The sequence below is a fragment of the Phasianus colchicus genome, chromosome 10 (genome assembly GCF_987193195.1).
Source record: "Phasianus colchicus chromosome 10, bPhaCol1.hap1.1, whole genome shotgun sequence".
Lineage (NCBI taxonomy): Eukaryota > Metazoa > Chordata > Aves > Galliformes > Phasianidae > Phasianus > Phasianus colchicus.
Genome location: NC_143445.1, coordinates 6,373,793 through 6,392,965, shown reverse-complemented (window position 1 = coordinate 6,392,965; position 19,173 = coordinate 6,373,793). Strand labels below are relative to the sequence as shown.

Genomic DNA, 19,173 nt, shown 5'->3' with positions numbered 1-19,173 from the left:
GAGAGTGGGTTTTTTTTTTCTTTTTCATTGTTCTGTTTTTTTAGTGTGAGCCTTCTAAAGGTTAAGGACCTGTCTGGGGCCAGCATAGCATTTTAGGTACTGATTTTATTCTCTTGCCCTAACTTTTGGGGCTAATCTGTCTAACAAGATCTCTGCTTCTAAAATGTTGTAGAAGTAACAAAAGCATTGTCATTATTTGTTTATTTATGTTGTAGAAGCAGACAAGTGTTAGAAAGAAACTACTCTTCAGCTGCTAAAAGAAGTGTGTACATTTGTGTAAGCAGTAATTCCTAGACATGTTACATTTGTCTGTGGGATGCAGTACTCAAACATCTCTGATATGTCTCTCTGGTATGTTGTGTTCAGGGTCACATAACTTTTCTCAGAACTTGAGATACAGTTGGCCAATTCATCTTGACTTCTGGGGTTGGTGAGCAAGGTGGATATTAGGAGGGAGCATGACTGAATGGTTACACCCATAACTAGCAATGCTGGCGAGCTCCAAGTTCTTCCACAGGCCTCTTGTGAGACTGGGAACAAGTCAGCCAAGCCTTTGGAAGGGATGTAGTTGTATGCAGCTGCTGAAAAACTAATTGTAAGCTGTGAATTCTGGTATAAAACACTTACAGTGCAGGTTGTCGCATGTTATGTTGTTTACTTTTCTCCAAGTTTACTTCTAAACTGATCCACACATTTCCACCAGGAAAATGACTGCTTCTAAATGAGTCCTGCTTCCCAAGTACCTCATTGGTACTGGCAGAGGAGAGACACCTATGCACTCCTTTTAGAAACAGCTGAAACTGGGTGTACGCTCCTTGTATAATGTATATGTTAGTTCTGGTTTTTATTTTGATTGTATGATTTTCCTTTACCTTGTATTATGTGATTTGTGACAAATGGTGGCAAATGCTGCTCTTACATTCCTGCTTGCCTTATGTTTGCTTTCCAAGCAAAGAGCTCCCATGGAGTTGTCCCTCACCAGTAGAGCTGCTTCCTTTTTCTTTTATGCTTGTATCAGTTTTAAGTGACAGTGGTGCACTGATATGATGGTTCAATTGTTCACATTCTAGTGAATGCCTTTGACAAAGCCTATTTGTATATTTAGTACAGTACAGTCAGTCCAGTATTCCTTTTTAATTTCCCAAAGCTATTGAAATGAGATAATTAAATTGTACAGGCTCTCAGTAATTAAGATGCCAGGCTAAGATCATGATTTTATTTCTTAGGAATGACTCCAATCCTAAATCTTTTAAGCATGTAGTCAGTATTTCTATTACTGCTCCTTCAAAATACATTGTATTGATATTATATGTGTCTCAGCTGGCTTTAACTTCCAGTACTGAAATCTTGTGTCCACATAATGCATTCCTGCTTCTGGCAAGATTTTTAAAACATTTGAAATTTAAAATTAAAAAAAAAATAAAAATCTGGTGTATTAGAGCTGAGAGATTAGGAAGTAGAGCTGTCTTGATGGAAAGCACACTTTAGCAGGTGCTGCTGTACGAGTTGGAAGTGCTGCACTGCTGCTGGAGTGCAACATTTTACATATGGCTTTGTATTATTTGTAGACTGGCTCAATAGGTGGGAGTCAGACTAATTTCCAAGGAAGTGGTATTTTTATTTCACTGTCTATTATTGTATTCCCAACCACAGTATCACACTAACTACTCCATTATCTCCATTGCAAAACTTCTGCTTGTGACATGTTTGTCTCCAGCTGGCTGTTGGTGGATGTAGTCAGGATGTAAGGTAGTGAAATTATTCCTGGAACTGGAATATCTATGCAAATCAATCATAGGAATATCATAACAGATAAAATCTCAAGGGATTTAAATAGACATAGAAACTGCTGATCCTTTATATTTTTGGCATGTCAGTTCAGAGAGCTAGTTTTGCCATTCCGTAGAATTTAGTTTAGATCACATGGAGTTTAGATCACACGGATATGTAAGCTTTCTCTAACAGCTTCTGTGGGAACAGCATGCATAACCTGTAGCCCATGTGGATCTCTGATTGGGGAGCACAGCTAATTTTCAGTTAGTGCAAGGACTGAGGAGTCAGCAGAGCTGGATTTTCTAACATTCCCATGAAGACACTGGAGACTTTTTAGCTGAAGTCTGAGTGAGCAGAAGGAATAAATGTGGTCTCAGGAATATGCAATTGCAAGCAGATATTTGAAGCAGATTTTGGTAGCTTACCCCAGGAAGAGTGCAGTAATTTTAATAGCTAACAATACTGAGAAAATCTGAGTACTGTGCTGTTCATTCTACCTCAATGCATAATAAAAATCTTGGAGTTGTTCTTTTTGAGCATGACTTCCTGACTGACGAAGAGAGTACGTGCTTCTGCCACTGCTTCCCAGGGAGTTCAGTTACCCTGCTCATATTAGTAGCTGTTCCTCAAATGTTGTGGCAAAATAGCATTTACTGCTGACCAAGTGAGAAGACAAGAAAACTTTTTTTCTTTAATGAGGTGAATTTGTGTGCTACTATTATGCTGATGCCTTTCCAGCCAGATTAGCCTACGTGGGGAACTGCACCACCACTGTCTGCCCTCTGGTAAACCACAAGGGAAGATTTTGCCAGTCAGATGCTGACATAACCTTATCTGCTGTGGCATTTCCAGAACATCTGTCTAAAAGCTCAACTACATTACTTGTTTTAACAGGTTTTACTATATTGGATCAGATTTTAAATGATGCTGTTGTGATGAGTCAGTCCTTCATCCTTTCAGCCTGTCACTTTGCTTTTCCCCAGGTGATTATGTTGAAGTTTCTCCTGGGTTTGCTTGATGAACTGGGATGGGGATTAATTTATATTCCTTAAGTAGTTGTATGGCTTACTCTTGGAAAATATATGAAGCGTCACACTTTAAGAATTTTAAGAACAATGATCACAGAGAAGCATAAAAGATTAATTCTGATTTGCCAGGCATCATCTGGCTTTTATGAAGCAAATGAGTGGAAGCAACAATTGAGCACCATGGAAACATGGTTTCCAAGGGATTACAACTCTCTGTAGTGTAAGGATGTAAGATCTAATTTTTTGTCTGGGAATTCTACAGCTCTTTCTTCTGGGAGTGCCTCTATCCACTGAAGTCCAGGGAGAAGTGAGGAACTGGAGTGGTTTGTTCTTTTTTGTGAATCCTGTCTGAGGTTTGCTCCTATTTATCTTCCAAGCTTTGCTCAGTGAGCAACCTCTGGATGCACGTTCTGATGTGACCACTGTACAGCACAGCCCAAGCAGCTCATTCTGATTCCTGAAGTTGTTTCTTTACCTCCTCTGCATAAGGAATATTGAATCTTCACCTAGCATATCACAAAGGGTGCTGAGCACTACTGCTCAGGAGTGTGGGAAAGATGTTTCCATGGCTATGAATTTCTTCTATAGAAGCAGTTTTCCATGGGGCAGCAGGGTGAGTAGCCAACAATATTAGAATGGATGACAACATGGTTAACAGTGCTCCTTAGATAAGCAATGTGGATTCCAGTCCTCGTACCCAACATTGTTTGAAATCAAAACTGAACAACTTTTAAAGGGGAAGTGGGGAAGACGAAAAAAGAGAGACTCCTTTCCCCTATGGGCTAGTGATCTGTGAATTTACGAAGAGGAGTGATTAAGCAAAGGTCCAAACTTTCCACCCCATGGTCTTTTTGCTTGAATAAAAGGACCCTTAATATTTTGTATTGCTGAGACAAAGTTTGTTTAGTCCATTCCCTACCAAAGAGCAAAGACTATATCCTGCATATAGAGCTGGGGCAGTTGGTGTGGGAGGAAGAGAGGCCCATTGCTAGGCTCAAGGGTCATCTGCTGCAGAGGTTACTTGTACAATTAACCTGCATTCCTAAATTCCATAGAGACAAATAGTTCTGTGTACAGCTGGACCTTGAAGCCACCCACCATCCAGCATTGTATATTGGCTAGTCAGCTTTCTGATTGTCGCTGTGAAGGGAATGGACATGAACAGCTTAAGGTGTGGGTTCCACTAATAAGCTTAAACTTTGAATGCCAGTGCTGCGATACACAGGCTTAAATACTTTATTTGTGAGTTACTCCTTCTCTTAAGGAGAGGTGCTGAGTCATAAGTTGTGCATTGAATGCTTGAAAGGAATTTGAATGCAACTTCTGTGGCCAGCATAGCCTTTAGAAACTCTCTTTCCCCCATCAAATTACATACCCATGCCAGTTAATTTAAAAATAAGTTTAATATTCCAGACCACAAGTAACACTGAAACATACCTACACATTACAAACAATGGTAATGTTCTGTATTTAATACTTGTTTTCTCTTTTGCACCTCAATGTGATAATCTTGATTCTTTGAGGGGAAAAATAAAACTCTTTGAAGCTGTTTGAAATTATTTCCTGTTCTTAATATCTGAGACACTTACAGTTCCTATTCACAGACTTTATACTGGTTAAATGAGTGAATGTGTGTCTGCTACATATGTGAAGTATGAACAGCATTATAGCTGCAGTTGCTGATGCTGCATACAGACTGTGCAAACTGAGGGTTCAGCCTAAATGGATCCAAGCTTCAACTTTCTTGATGTAGTCAGGTATCAACAGGGCACCCACAGTAATTCTTTAATCACCTCTGCATACTTTCTGGCTTTTTGTAATCAATGTAGTAGAGCTGCCATGTCCTCCTCTGTCGTAGTGATCAAGTAGGCTGTGAGCAATGAAGCTGCTTTCTGAATGCAGTGTCTCACATTTTCGGCAGACAAGGATTTCGCATTTTGGACACATTTTTCCAGAATGTGGTTGCCTTAAAGAACATATTTCCTCCCGTGCTGGCTTCAGCTTTTTGGAACCTTTCCTGTGTAAGCATCTCTTCTTGTCTTCAAAACTCTGAGTCCTTCCCTGAGGGCTGGAACAGTCAGAGGAAAGAAAGGTGACAAGTTTAACCTACATGTTTCCTAAATAAATGACATCACCAGGAGCTGTTACTGTTGATTTATGAACCCTTACTGAGGTTCTGTGACACACTACGAGCAGGTGCAGCGTTTGATCTCCCGCAGAGAACGGGAGTGGACAGAAAACAGAGAAAACTGGCTCTGGTGTTATGACAGCAGTGTCAAGCCATTGTTTTTTTAAACATAGAATTATTACAAGGACTGTCCATCATTACTTAAGCAAAAATGTAAAATAAAGAAGAAGAAAAAAAAGAAAACTCGAGTTAGCCGGTTAGATAGGCTCTTCAGTTCTTCAGTATTCACTTTTTCTGTGAGTAATCATGACATACCCTCATGAAAACATATTCCATACTGATACATGCATTTAAATTAAAGGCTCCTGATATAAAAGACTTCATTGATACTATTGCAAGGGTTATTTTTCTCCTAGCATGCAGAAATAATTATGCTAGCTCATAGACAAGCCTTATCTTGCACTGCCTTTAGATAGGGTTTGAAGGGCTGGAAGAAAAGCAGCTTTGATATACTACATTTTATACAAAATAGTACTGTTGCAGGTTAGGGTCATGGTTCATATTCACCAACAAGAGCTCACAAGCCAGTGCTGAATAGCTGAATAAATCTTCTGATTTAGCTACACCATTGTGAAAGTCGTGTAGGCCCTGATGGCCTGAATCTTTAGAAACATTGCCATGCAATATGTCTGCAAAAAACATCCAGTAAAATCTGAAGACTCTCTTTCCATTAATGTGATTAATGTTATTGCTTTTTTTAGATAAAACTGGAAAAAAACTGTCACTTTCAAATTACTGTCAAGGCCTGCACAGCATGGTTTTACTGTTTAAGGTGACATCTGCCTCTAGAATGCATGCTTTAGTAGAATCGTGGATAATAAAGGCAATTCAAGCTCTAGTTCACTTCTTCGATCCTTGCACCTTCCAGTCCAGTTCCCCATGAGTGCAACAAGATAAGCTGGTATCAATTGTTTGGCAGTTGGACTGATCAAAAGAATCTGGCTCTCAGAACCATTTCTGGCCTGTTTATTTTATTCTTCATTCTTTTATTCTTTATTCTTTATTCTGGCCTGTTTATTTTAATCTTATATCAAGCTTGTAACCAGTTGCTGTGACTGTCAAACTTAATGTAGTTAGCTGAGTAATTGCTGCGACTTGCGTGTACTTCCTGCTAAGACAGTAATTTCATGATCATTAGCAAAGACAGACTCTTTTTAGGAGGTCTGCATAGAAAATAGCTTTTGTAATGGATGAGGAAAGTCACTTTAAGATTTTATCATGATACATACACTACGTTTGCCTACTGTTAAGGAAAAGTAGCATCAAACATAAGTACTCAAGAAGAGAATTTCAAATCCTATCAGAATGATGGAACTATCTCAAATCTAACAGACCACAGAGCAGTAACTCTAGTACATTTTCGACTCCTTGCTCACATGGTGATAAAAGGAATAGTTTTTCATTAGTTGTCTTTTTTTTTAATCCCTCCTCCAAAAAGCAGCAAGCACAAAGACACTATTGTAGGAAGATATGCAGTAGGACTTGGTAGCTGTAACTTTTCAACACTGATTTTGGGTGCTGCTGCCTTGCTGCTGTTTGTGGCACCCTGCAGCTAGAGTTACTTATTTGGTGCAACAAAACCTGTTCTTTCTGGAAATGGCCCTGGGCAGCTAGAATGTATGTGGAGATACGGGGATATTGCCCCTCCAAATTTCTTGACTGGATGGGGAGAGGAGTCGTAAGAAATGATTAAAAGAAGAATATGCAGATACACAAAACTTGGAGACCTTAAATTCATACACACGTCTGTGAGTGGCTTGCTACTGTTCAGATGAAGTGTGAATTAGCCTGTAACAATTTCCTTGTTTGTGAAACTGTTAATACAGCAGAACATACAAAGGTGTTTCTGGCTCTTTGAGGTGCACTGGAAATATTTATAAATAAATTTCTCATTTGAATAAGTTCACAAAATAGAATCTCAGATGTACTTACAGTTTATTCCTACGAGACCCAGAGAAGAAACTCAGTCCAGAAAATCTTTTCTTAAATATTCGCTCCCGCTTCTTTCGGTTGTGTTTCCCATCTCCTATGCTTTCTTCTGTAAGTTCCTTCTTTGCTTTCTGCCAGCTCATTTTATCTGTTGTAACAGCAGCACCTGCTTAGATGAAAGCAGAAGTCGGAATAGCTTTTTGCAATAGTCTCTCCCTCACTGTGTTGCACCTGGCAAATTCTCGCTCTGTTTCTCTACAAACCTGTAAGGTTCCTGGCTATGCGGAAGGCTTAGCAGAGATCAGCAAGCAGATGCTTTCCATCAGATGGAACAAGTGTGTGCTTCAAGAAATCCTGCAGCCACAAGGCAAATCTAGCTATTCTTCCTCAACCGCTATTCCACATGATTATGGAAAGGAGACTTGGGCATTGGATATAACAAATACTTCCTTTTCCATGCACTCTTTCATGATTAGGCTCATTGGTGAAAAGCAAGAAAGGAGGAGGAGGCTCATTTGATAAAGGAGCCAGGAGCCAACAAAACAGTTTTACACAGAGAACAGAAGCAGACAAACAAATGTTGTGAGATGGAACATACACTGCAATGCAAAAACCAGAACCCTGGAAAGATGAAGAACCAACTGGGGATTTTAGTTAAGGCTTGGAAATTGTTTCCTCTTTCTTTTGATGAAGCAGTTGATTAGGCTGCATTTCCGCATTGCATTGCTTTGTCTCCAAGAATTATCCCTTCAGCCTCACTGATCAAATTAGTCTCTCTGCTCTACATTTGATACTTAGTAATTGCATTAACTTTTGGTTGCTTGGCTTGGAGGGTACTGCCCACCCCCTCCTAATGACTGGAAGTGCTTGTCTGTTTCTACCTGTTGTTTAAAATATTTTCCACTAATCTTCCATGGATCTTCCTCTAAAACAAGGAACACAAACTTTGTAGTCTGTATCAAAACCAAAACCAACCATTCTGAACTACATACTTTTCTGATTTTATCCTTTATCCCTTTCATTCCTTGCTCTCAACTACCCACTGAAACCAGATATTTAAATACAGTGCTCCATAACTAGTTTTTACAGTAGGATAAACGCAGAAAATAGGGTCTCAGTGCACCAGTGCTTTACAAGATCAGTCCCTAAAACTGTTTTTCATTGTCGTAATTATTTACCAAGAATATATATTGACCTATTTACAAGAAAAACACAAACTCCTAGAATGAGCAATAAGCAATACATCTTGCTGTCATGCTTGGTAGTGAGACCTCCAGCTTTTAACAAAACTTAGGTAAGTTGGAACTGTTTCTTCACAAATGGCAGAAAATATTTTTATGAAATAAACTAAAACCATTCATTGACCTGCACAAGGAAACTGGCAGTAATTGATGAGCAAATAAAAGAAAACTATCCCCTTCATAATTAAAAGAATTCAGTTTTTAATTTGTATCAAAATAGTCTGCAAGTTCAAGGCCTATATTAGGCATACAGTGGCACTGAGGTGAAGCCTTGCAGAACAGACCAGTCTTTGGCAAACAAAAAGCAGCAGCTGGGGAGGCAGGAATCTGTCTTACCTCTAAGAAGTGAGCTTCAAAAGCTTTTGCTGCATGATCTTTCAGTACTAATTCCTCTTGTCTAAAAGATCAAGAGAAGAAAATGTAACATTGAAAGTACAGGTGTAACTGTATGAAAATTGGTGGCAAAAAATAGAAGATACACAGAAGGGATCTTTTCTAAAGCCTTTTAGTCAATAATAATAACATACTGAATAATTTTAATTTCACTCCTTCAAACATGCTATTATTTGGCTGTCTATCCAATGCAATTCTAAGGATGTAGGTGGAATTCCTTCTATATTTGTTTAAATGTGTTGCTATATCAGAAGATTTGAATATCCAGAATTTTAATGTCTTGCTTTTCTTCCTGGCTTAACTCTTGTGAAATTTGGCTACTGTTGCCTTCAATATACTGATTAATTGCCACAACTTTCATATTTAACAACTGCGATAGCAGGTTTTGGCTTTGTTAACTAAAGTAATCAGTAATAATGTTATCATAATCAGCCCTGAGATTCACATTTTTATGCAATCAGTTATTTAACAAGTAGCTCAGTGGCTCTTTACAACAGGAATCCTGCTTGAGATCTGGGAGACAATTACTTTCCTTCAGTTAAACAATGGTGTACAACACTTCAGGAGCCTCTGTGTTACCTCTGTAGGCTGTCTCTGAAAAGCAAGATCTGGTACCTGATAGACTATCGATGTCAAAACTGATCCACAGTGATAACAGCAGATTGGCGTCTCTATAAGTGGTATCATATTTCTATGATTTCAGGACTGACTGTGAATTACAGAAGGGGTAAAGAAAAGGAAATTACAAACGATACTGACAATTTTCCCTACCCAGGTCTGGCAGGATGTAGGAAAATTATTTTCCACGAATGGAGCATCTCCACAGCTACCCCTCCAATTGCAGTAGCACACAGCAGGCTGCAGCCAGATGATAGATCCTGAGATAAAGAACAGAGCAATAGGTAAAACTCTGTGGCAGGGACTGTCAGGCAAACATGCAGGGCAAAGGGTGCCAAACAGGAAGGGAGGTCGGCAAAGGGGAAATGATATGACAGCAACTTGGGGAAGATTTCTGTGCCCCCAGGATGCAGCTTTTCTGATCCAGTTCTGTGTCAAGTAAGATTTGTTCGAATTCCGACCATATTCTTTCTGCCACCACAGGGTGTCTCTGCATCTCCTCAAACACTGAAGGCTTTGGCAGCCTTCAACACCAACCCGTGGTCTCTTTCAAGGGGGTGGAGGGTTAAAGGGAGATAACTCCCTCTTAGCAGCAGATTGTCTTCAGGATCACAAGCCTGCTTGGGGTAAAATGGTGATGCCTTTGCTAGTGGGAATTTCTTCATTTGAAAATAAAGCCACAGTACAGTGATGCACCTCAATTGGTTTTAAGGGCTCTCCCCTGCAGGACTGAAACAAGCTGTGGCATGTGATGTGGCACACTGACCTAGATCAACCTCACTCTGCTGGTGCAGGGTTAGCAAGGTTTGAGGCACTCTCCCTGTACTGACACACTTTCTGCTAAAGCAGACAATCTCTCTCTGCCCTTTTACCTTTGTGCTCATGTGCTTAGGATAATTTGACAGAAATAAAGTTGTGTGCTTGTACCAGATGTGGATCAAGTTAATTCTAACATCATTAAGGGCAGAACAATAGAAAAACTGAAAAACACTTGAGATACACTAGCTCAACTACTAACAGTTCACAAAACAGAGGCTGATTAAATTTTGTCTACCTAATTGTGTATCTCTTTCCAAAGCCCTATTCTCTTTTCCTGGCAGTAAGTAAATACAGTCTGAGAATGAAGTCATCATTTGCACAGTTATGGAGGTGATGATTGTCCATCAGTGGTCATCATAAATGCAGGAGCGTAACATCTTTGTGTCCTAGAAGATGGAAGTGTTGCTCTTTATAGACTTTAGCTTACCTCTCCAACCACTTCTAACATGTTACTTAATTAGTGTTTGTCTTGGAAGTGGTCTTACTCACTAATCTCTGCCCTGAGCACAATCCAGTTTCTGCAACCTTTTTCATGTGAAACTACTTGTGGAAGAAGGAATAGTCCAAATGAGAGTTTTCTTCGGGGGGTGGAGGGGGAGGGAGAAAAGGGGGTGGGGGAAATGAAATCAAGGGTTGGAATGAAACTAGTGACCTGGACTTTGACTTAGGAACAGCTGAGCATCCCAATATCTGGGCTGTGTATTGCTCCTATGGGTGTTCTCATATTCCCCGGTTATTTTCCTTCTTCCCATGAAAATCTTTTACTTGTTGATAGCGAGCTTAGGAACTGAGACTGACACTTTGCCCTCCACCTCAGCACTTGCCTGTTGTTTAGAGGAACAGGTCATCTTGTCCTTGGCTTCAAACATGTGGAGAACACAGATTTAATCTGATGATGCTGTTGTACTTTATCCCCAGCAGGCACCCCAAGATCTGGGGTCTAGATATGTACAAAGCTCCTCAGTGCTCTCTAGGTAAGCCATTACCTTACTTGGCTTATGCCTGTTTCTAAAGGCTCACAGTAGCTCTCGCTGAAATGGAAAGTTTGTGAAGTGTCTGGCGGTGGTGTCTGGTGTGGTGCTTCCACAAGTAAAGCAGAACAAACCACCAGTGGGGACAGCAAGGCTAAGTTCCCACTTCTTTTAAAAGCTGTGTTATCTTTCGTCCTCTTTGGCCTTTATGTCAGGTATGGCCATGGTTCAAGTGCACAGGAGCATATTCTGCTTCAATGGAAGTTTGGCTGTGCGAGGGAGCTAAAGAAATGCTGATTTTAATGAAGGAGATTCAAAGTAGAGAGTGGCTGCCCCAACCTAGGTTTAGTGGGAGTCAAAGGCTGCAAGAAACCCAAGCCAGAAGCACATGGGCTTGGCAGCTGATATACTTCATTTCGAAGATCACAGTTAGAAAATAATGGTCGATCCAGTAGCTCACCTGCCTCTGGTTTTGCTGTACACTATGAGAAGCGATTACAACCCTGCTGTTTGTTCACAAGCACTCACTCATGACAGCGTGGACCTAACTGCAATACCTCTCCGCTGTTTTGCTTTGTTTTGTTTCTAGAAAGGGGAGGAAGGAAGAAGGTGGCACAGACAAAGGCAACCTCCTCACACCTGCCGTCGGAGCGAGCCCAGCCATGGAGCCGCACCCCAGGCTCCAGCTGTTCCCCGCGGAGAGGCGGTGCGGGCGGAGCGGCGGCTGCGTTTCCATGAGTCACTCCAGGACTTTCTGCTGCCTGCCGTGAGGTGGGGAGGGGGTACCTCTGTGCCGACGTCCTACTCCGTGATGTGAGGCACAGACATGCTCAGTAGCTGGTGCCTACCCCTCCTCTCTCGGCAACAGTGCCTACAACGCTGAGAGACCGCTGGCAGCCGGAGCGGGGCCGGAAAGCCATCTTTGCGGGAGCGGAGGCAGCGGCGGTCGGGAGCCATGTGAGTGCCCGCGGCCGCCAGCAGCGAGCAGAGCCGGGCTCGCCCGCGGCCGCCGGTGGGCTCGGTGCCTGCGGGGCGGGCGGGGGCCGGGGCGAGACGGTGTCTGGAGCCGCCGCAGCGCTTGTGGGTGGCACCCGCGCGGCCGCCGGCTCTGGGGAGCGGGGCTGGGCGGACGCGAGCCGGGCGGCGGAACGCCGGCTGGGGCTGTCAGCGTCGTGCGCGTAGCCGGCGGGCAGCGGGGAGCTAACTCGGGTGAATAGCCGAAATGCTGGGCCGGGATCCTCAACAGGTGTGGGGTTGTTGAACAGTCTGAGTCACTCAACGGCGCTGAGCCACGGCTGCCGAGTCCTGTTTGTTTTCGCCGTTTGATGAAACGCGCTCGCAAATAGTCGCTGGCTGATCCGCTCAGCCGCGCCGCACCCACGACCAGGGGCCGCTGTCTGCAGGGCTCGGTGATTATCTATTGCTTCTTGTCTGTATCCCTTTAAATCTCTTCCAAATCTTTCAGTTCAGCATTAACAAAAGCAGTGCTCTCTGCTAGACAGTGATGAAACCCCCAAAGTCAATTCTTAAATCAGAACCGTGCTTAGTTAAGTAGAGATTGATCTGAGCTGTGTTCATTCACAAAAAAAATCTGGTGCCTAAACGCGCGATTTTACTATCATCTCAATTCATTGCTCGTTCACAGTCACTCCTAAGGGCCAGCTGGAGAAGACGTCTAAAACTGTCTCAGGGAGTGCTACCAGCAGAAAGGAGAGTATGGGGGTTGGAAAGCTGTGGACTTGGGTGGTGGTGGGAGAACTTGGGCTCGGCTGATTCATAGAAGAAGTCGAAACAGCCTTGAGTCTACAGGCACACATTTTGGATTGCTGGCTTTTTTTCTTAACGCTGTCTTAGACAATAAGCTTTTATCCACGTTGCCTGAAACGTTTTCAAGGCAGGGTGCTCTTTGGAAGTCAGAGAACTGCAATCTAAAGGAAATCCTTTATGTAAACACTGAACTTGATCTGGTAAAAAGCTGGTTCATTGTAAGATTTTGTTGCCTAGTTGTGTTTATATCGAGAGGCAGGTGATGACGTCAAATACTTTTGTTTGTATGTGAGCTGTTCTTCAATGATTAATACAAGTGCTTGCTGTTGTGGCGTTACACAATTGAAACTGTTCAACATGAAGCAATGACTTGAATAATGTTTGTCTTAACCTGTGTATATTTCAGTCTTGGGGTATTTAGTGTGGCGCTCATGAGAATTTGTAAATAAAAGCAGAAAAAGTGAGGTGATGCTAGTAGAGCTGGGTTGTGCTTCTGTAAGGGACTTGCATCAGACTTCTGACAGGAGTAAGATGGAAAAGAGAAAGCAGTTTTTGTCTGTTTTGACAATATAGACTTTCAGTTTGATAACTGAAACAAATCCAAAACAAATAAGCTGCTCATAATTGGCAGTGTCACTGTCAGCTGGCTTCTGTTTCATTGCCAGGTATTGTTATGAAGACTTTTTTTTTTTTTTTGGGGGGTGGGGAACATCTGCATGAATATCATGTCCCAGTGGCTTCTGTGTTAGTGATGAACATGAGAGATAAATGTGCACTTAGCTACAGACTTGTAGCAGCAGCTACTTTTGTACTTGACAGGACTGTAGCAGCTAACTGCTAGTGGCAATTAGAGGTTATCTCTGCTGTTACTCCTATAGAATGTTGCAAACATGGACACGTTTCCTGCATGTGGATGTGGATGTGCATTTGAAATAGGATGCTGTGTCTTCAGCGGGTGTGAAGTAGCATCATTAGTTTTTTACAGTGCAGGTTGCCCAGAGAAGTGCCTGCGCCATTCCTGGAGACATTCAAAGTCAGGCTGGACCAGGTTCTGAGCATTCTGATCTAGCTGTAGGTTCATTGCAGGCGAGTTGGACTAGATGGCCTTTAAGGGTCCCTTTTAATTCAAACAATTCTATGATTCATTCCAGAACTCTTTCACTGGGTTGTGGGTATACAGCTGTACTGCCAGAGCACTTTCCCAGTTTTCAAGGACTCAAGGCTCAGTGAGTTTCTGAACCAGAGGGAGCTTCTTTGTATCTCATGATTCTCAGTGGATTGTGCTGTTTCTCTTTCATGAAGGTGTCTGGTTGCTCCACTGGCTGTGTCCAATAGCAAGGAGCTCCACAACTGTGCTGTGCAGGCTGTGAAAACTGCTTTCTGTTGGTTTTGAGCCAGCAGGTATCAGTTTGACTCCCATCTCCTACTCTGTCATTGGAAATCAGTGAACAACATTCACCACTTTCTCTGTGGCTCATGATTGTGCACTCCAGCAGACCTGCACTGCTTTACATCAGGTGAGAATCTGTCCCTGTGGTCTCTGTAGCAGTGGGCAGAATCCAGGGCAGGTGACACACATTCAGCTAACAGGCATCTTTTTCTTTGGTGAAGGCAGAGGAGAGGAAGTTGTGGCATAAAAAGGTTGAATGAAAGAAGAGGGATATAAAAGGGATCTACAGTGAGAATAAAGAAGAGTTGGACCTTGCCCAGTGTAGCTGGGAGGGTTGTTCCAGATGTAAGGGAGAAGACAAAAATCTGCTTGGAAGAGATATGAGGAGCAGTGAAGGGAGATGAGCAGTCAAAAATGGTGCTTATAGGCATTGTTCAGCTCTGGAAAATAAGCTAACAGCAGGTGAGATGCTTGGTTTTGTTTCTTTTACAGTGGTCACATCTCAACAGGTAATTATATCTAATAGAAGCTTATGGCATCATGTCATCTGCTGTTTACAGATAGGTCAGTGACCAGACAGCAGGGTGCCTTTGATTGCATTAATCCAACATAAGTGTGCTCTATTTCAGGGTACTACTTTTTGAGACAAGCAGCAAAACAAAGCACCTGGCTCTCCCCAGGGCAGAATTGCATCACTAGATCTCATTCCTAGGGCAGTAGTTTCTAAAATAAGTGAATAAAATTATGGCTGCTTCGAAGCAGCAAGGAGAAGATCCTAAGGGAGACGGCTGGGATTAAAATGCTTCTACCAATCATAATGAATATGTTCAGGTAGAATTTCTGTTCAGTTTTTCTGAAAGGAGTGGCATGACTATCTCCTGCTGTTAGGAGAGTTGTACTTAGCCCTCCTCCTGTGGATGTAATTTTATGGAACTCAGCAAAATTTCTCTACCACACCACTCCTTCATACTGAGCAGCAGAGCCAAATCAATTCAGTGCAGCTCTCTTTGTGATCCCTATCCACTGCATAGGGAGTTCAGTGGGTTGCAAAGTGAGTATGTCCGGTGTTTGTCCTAGGAAATTATAGACGGGACGAATTCTGTAAGTGAGGCAGCACTTCCATGCTGGTAGGTGTCTGCATTGCCCTAGAAATACTTTCCAAAAGAGCTCTGAAAATCCATGGTGGCAGGAAGATTTTAGTCCCCTGGTACTCTCAGGCTTTTGCATCTTATGGTCAGGTGCCTCAGAATCAGAGAAGCTAGATTGTTTTGGCATTTTCACACATATATTTCTCTGCACAGAGAGTCAAAGGGTCTAATGGTTTGAGGGTTCTGTAGTATTGATTCATGCAGAGTTCTTCGTGTGCAGCAGTAGCAATAAATGCTTCCAACTCATGTTAGACATTGTTCCTGTTGCATGCACTTGCACTTTGAAATAAGGGTGTCCCAAACAAGTCGCAAATCTTTTGGGTATTTAGATGATGAGTGATTGAAAGCATGGAAATCAAACTGAATGTTGTTTTGAGGACCTCTGTGAAGAAATAAATACCAGAATGGAGACAATTGAAAATTATCTGTGATAAGTACAGGCAAAGTGAATATTTTTCACAACAAATAATCTTGAAAATAGGCTAAGTAGGCTAATATGAGGTAGGTGAAACCCAAATATATTTAATTCAGTGATCCCTTTCCTTGGAACGTGTTTGAGTTGACCTGCAGGTAGTTTGTATAGATAGTTCTAGCAGCAGAATAATTTATAGGATACTTGAAGTGGTTTTATTACAAGCTGAACTAGTCTGCCAAAGGAGCATTTCTCCTTTTTAAATGCTTTTTACTTAATTAAGATCTTGCTGAAAAATGGATATTTAGAGCACCAGGCAAATCCATGTTTGCATACACAGGTATGTACTGCTCCCAGGAGGAACTGCATAGCTCAAGAAAAGAGCTTGGTATTGTGTCCTTTTTCCCTTCATTTCACTGCCCTTCAGCCAGGATGCATGGTAGATTCTCACTGACAGCTTTAGCAAAATGTTTATGGTGCCCTGGAAGGGGCAGTACAGACTGTCCTAAATAAGTACAAATGACTGAACAGCTCATCTTAGGCAATTATGACTTACAGAGAATATCCTCTCACCTGCGTCATTCAGTGCTATGTACTGTCATTACTCGTAGCCATTACCAGGAATTAACTATGATGGTGTTTTTTAATGATGCAGTTGCTTTTTCTCTGTCTGGACTTGACCCCTCTAAACTCATTTCCTTTATCCACTGAGCAATCATCATCACCGAGCAACCTTGTGTTTTCTTAAAAGGTGGTAACTCATTGAAATAGATCTGTCTATACTTCTGCAAGTGTTTTGCCGGTTTGAATTATATTGTAGGTGAAATAATTAGAATGGAAGTTTCTGACCAAATGATCTGAAATACCTAATCAAGTTCCTTGATCACTTCAGATACAAAATTTAATGAGAAGTATACAGGAAAAAAAAAAAAAAAAAAAAAAAGCAAGTCTTCTATTTAAGAGTAAATGAGAGAAATTTCTGAAGTGGCAACTCACATCTGCTGGACTCAGTATCACAAGGTCACCTAAAAGGATGACTTTTCAGAAAATCAAAACTATATTATTTCAGTATTTTTTTGTTGGTTTGCTTTTCAGCGGTATTTAAGTGTAAATCAGTAATCATGTTGAAACCAAGTATTGTCACCACATATTTATACATCAGAGCTGGAGTTTGCCTGTGTTTTGGAAGCACCAAGTAGCTGACCATTTGTATTTGTGAGGATTCAGTGCTGTGAATTTTTCTCTAGTTTTTATTATTATAAAATATGGCAAACAGCATGTGGAGTTGAGACAGCCTTTGCAAGAAGTCACAGAAATAGAACTGATGGGCAGTGGGAATACACCAGAGGCTGTGATGTGTCCTTATTCTGGAGTTAAGTAGGAGAGGAAGAATCCACAGTTTACAAACTCCTTACATGATCAACGAAAGAAGTGAAGAGAGTATTTCCTGGCAATACACAGTGATGAGTGTTGTACTGAACTGCTGTTAGTACGTAATACCAGATATGTTGATTTTCTTTTAAGACGTTCCTATCAGATCAAGGTGGATATTTATATGATTGAACTTTAAAATTTTAATTGGAGAATGAAATTGAGAACTTGAACAGCGTTAAAAATGCAGTCATTGCAGGGAAAAGGTTTTTTTATTTCACGTTTCTGCATTACAAAATTATGAAACAGGCTTCTTTGCATTCTTTGAAATGAAGTTGCAAGTTTTGGTTTTTAAATAACCTTTCAAAGCACTGTTACATGTATGTTTGGGAATGTTTGGAGAACTGTTTTTGGAGATACTAAAAAATCTGACCAGAAGATGTCCTGAGCAACCTGGTGTGGTGGGCCCTGTTTTTAGTTGGACAGGATGACCTCCCCTTCCAACCTCAGCCCTTCCGTGATTCTATTTGAAAACATCACTCACAGATGAATACGTTGAAGGTAAACATTTGACTGTTTCCCAAGCATTCAGGTATTCAACTTTTTCATCTACTATGGATGGAAATTTCAGGTTGAGGGTTAGAAGATGGATTTTGTTGTGTTTCACTAAATGTTAAGTTTTTGTAGAATGGATAAGTTGTCCCAGCAATAATATAACAGAATAATATATATATCAGAATAACAGAAACAAGGCTGTACCTAAGTGGGACAGCACATTCAAGTACAAAGGAATCAGACCAAAGGTTGCACATTACAACTTAGGATCTTTCATCCTTTTTACTGTAACCCTTACGTATAGTGTTCAGGAAGAGAGGAAGTGTTGGAGATTTTTTTTTAATAAATAATAAATAAAAAAAAGAAAGCAGATCACTGGAATTCATTATTAAATTTGGCTTGAATTCAAGTGCTCATATTCCTCCCACAGAGTACAAAATCCAGATTCCCTGCAAGCAAGCTTCCTCATTTTTCATATTCACTGCAATCTTCTCTAACTTGGTGTCTGCCTCTATCGCTCTAAACCACCTCTTGCAAAAGCTTGGTAAAATTTGGTAGATGGGGAAAACCTCTCATTCTCTTCCTTTGTAAGTACTGTCTCAGTAGACTGCATGTTTAGTAAAACCATATGTGTTCATATCCAGTTAGGGTGTCTAAACCCATAACAGAGGAAAAGCAAATCTCACTGTCACATGCAGCAGGCTGGTTTTAGGTGAGGTTGCCAAAACCTTATTGGTTATGACCCACAAGGTATGGCTTTTGCAGTTCAGGTCCTTTACTTTTTTACTCACTGATTTATTTAGCACCGTGTTGGCTGTTAAGCTAGTATAACCACTGTGTGTGGTGGTAGTCTTGCTTCAGAGAATGGCTGTGGAAGGGACCCACAAGGATCATCAAGGCCAATCCCTGGCTCCACTCAGAACCACTCGAAATCCAAACCCGATGTCTGAGAGCAGTGGCCAAATGCTCATTGAATTTCAGCAGCTCTGGGCCATGACCACTGCCCTGGGGAACATGTGCTGTGCCCAACAGCCCTGTCAGCAAAGAACCTCTTCTAACACCAACTCAGCTGTCTCCTGATGCAGCTCTGTGCCATTCCCTTGGGTCTGGTCACTGGAAAATCACACAGGAGCTTCATGGTCATGCTCAGCGGATAGCGCTGCTTACATCCATGCTAGTAGTTCTTTGTGGACTGTCAAAAGCAGGACAGATCTTCAGCCTAGTATCTTCCCTGTCTACTCAGACCTTCTCCTTCAGTCTAGAGGTCTAGAGTTCATGTATTTCAGAAGAAGAGGTAAGGAGTGGGTCTTCCCAGTGAGCCATGTGTACTGAAGTTCTTGCTGCAATTCATCTCTGAATTATCAGAGAGCAGTAAGCCCAAAGTACCAAGCTCTGCGTAAGTGGGAATCTGCAAAGGAAAGGACTTAAGAATTGGCTCCTTGAGCTTCTCAGCATCTTCTCCACACTGAGGATACCAGTTTTGAGGAGGCAGACTTTCCGTAATGGGCTAGTTGCCATTTTAGACCTGAGTCAGGCAGTGTACTGACTTTCTATATACATTTAAGTCCTG

The 19,173-nt window shown here is 41.6% G+C and overlaps 1 protein-coding gene and 1 long non-coding RNA gene across 5 annotated transcripts in view; one reads left to right on the top strand and one right to left on the bottom strand.

Annotated features, from left to right (window-relative positions):
• Window positions 1-3,386: 3,386 nt before the first annotated feature.
• Window positions 3,387-19,173, bottom strand: part of LOC116230951 (uncharacterized) — a 67,347-nt gene continuing 51,560 nt past the window's right edge. For 2 of the 4 annotated variants that reach the window (XR_016469571.1, XR_016469574.1), the window contains 4 exons: window positions 9,324-9,430; window positions 8,496-8,556; window positions 6,922-7,084; window positions 3,387-4,869 (listed from right to left, as the gene is read on the bottom strand). This is a non-coding gene — a long non-coding RNA (uncharacterized LOC116230951). Of the gene's footprint in view, window positions 4,870-6,921; window positions 7,088-8,495; window positions 8,557-9,311; window positions 9,431-19,173 lie in introns of all 4 variants that reach the window. The other 2 variants (XR_016469572.1, XR_016469573.1) reach the window with 2 other exon arrangements.
• Window positions 11,673-19,173, top strand: part of LOC116230950 (vesicle-associated membrane protein 3-like) — a 46,783-nt gene continuing 39,282 nt past the window's right edge. Inside the window, exon 1 of the mRNA XM_090147204.1 lies at window positions 11,673-11,917. Coding sequence (XP_090003330.1) covers window positions 11,916-11,917 — 2 coding nt within the window. The 5' untranslated portion in view covers window positions 11,673-11,915. The remainder of the gene's footprint in view (window positions 11,918-19,173) is intronic.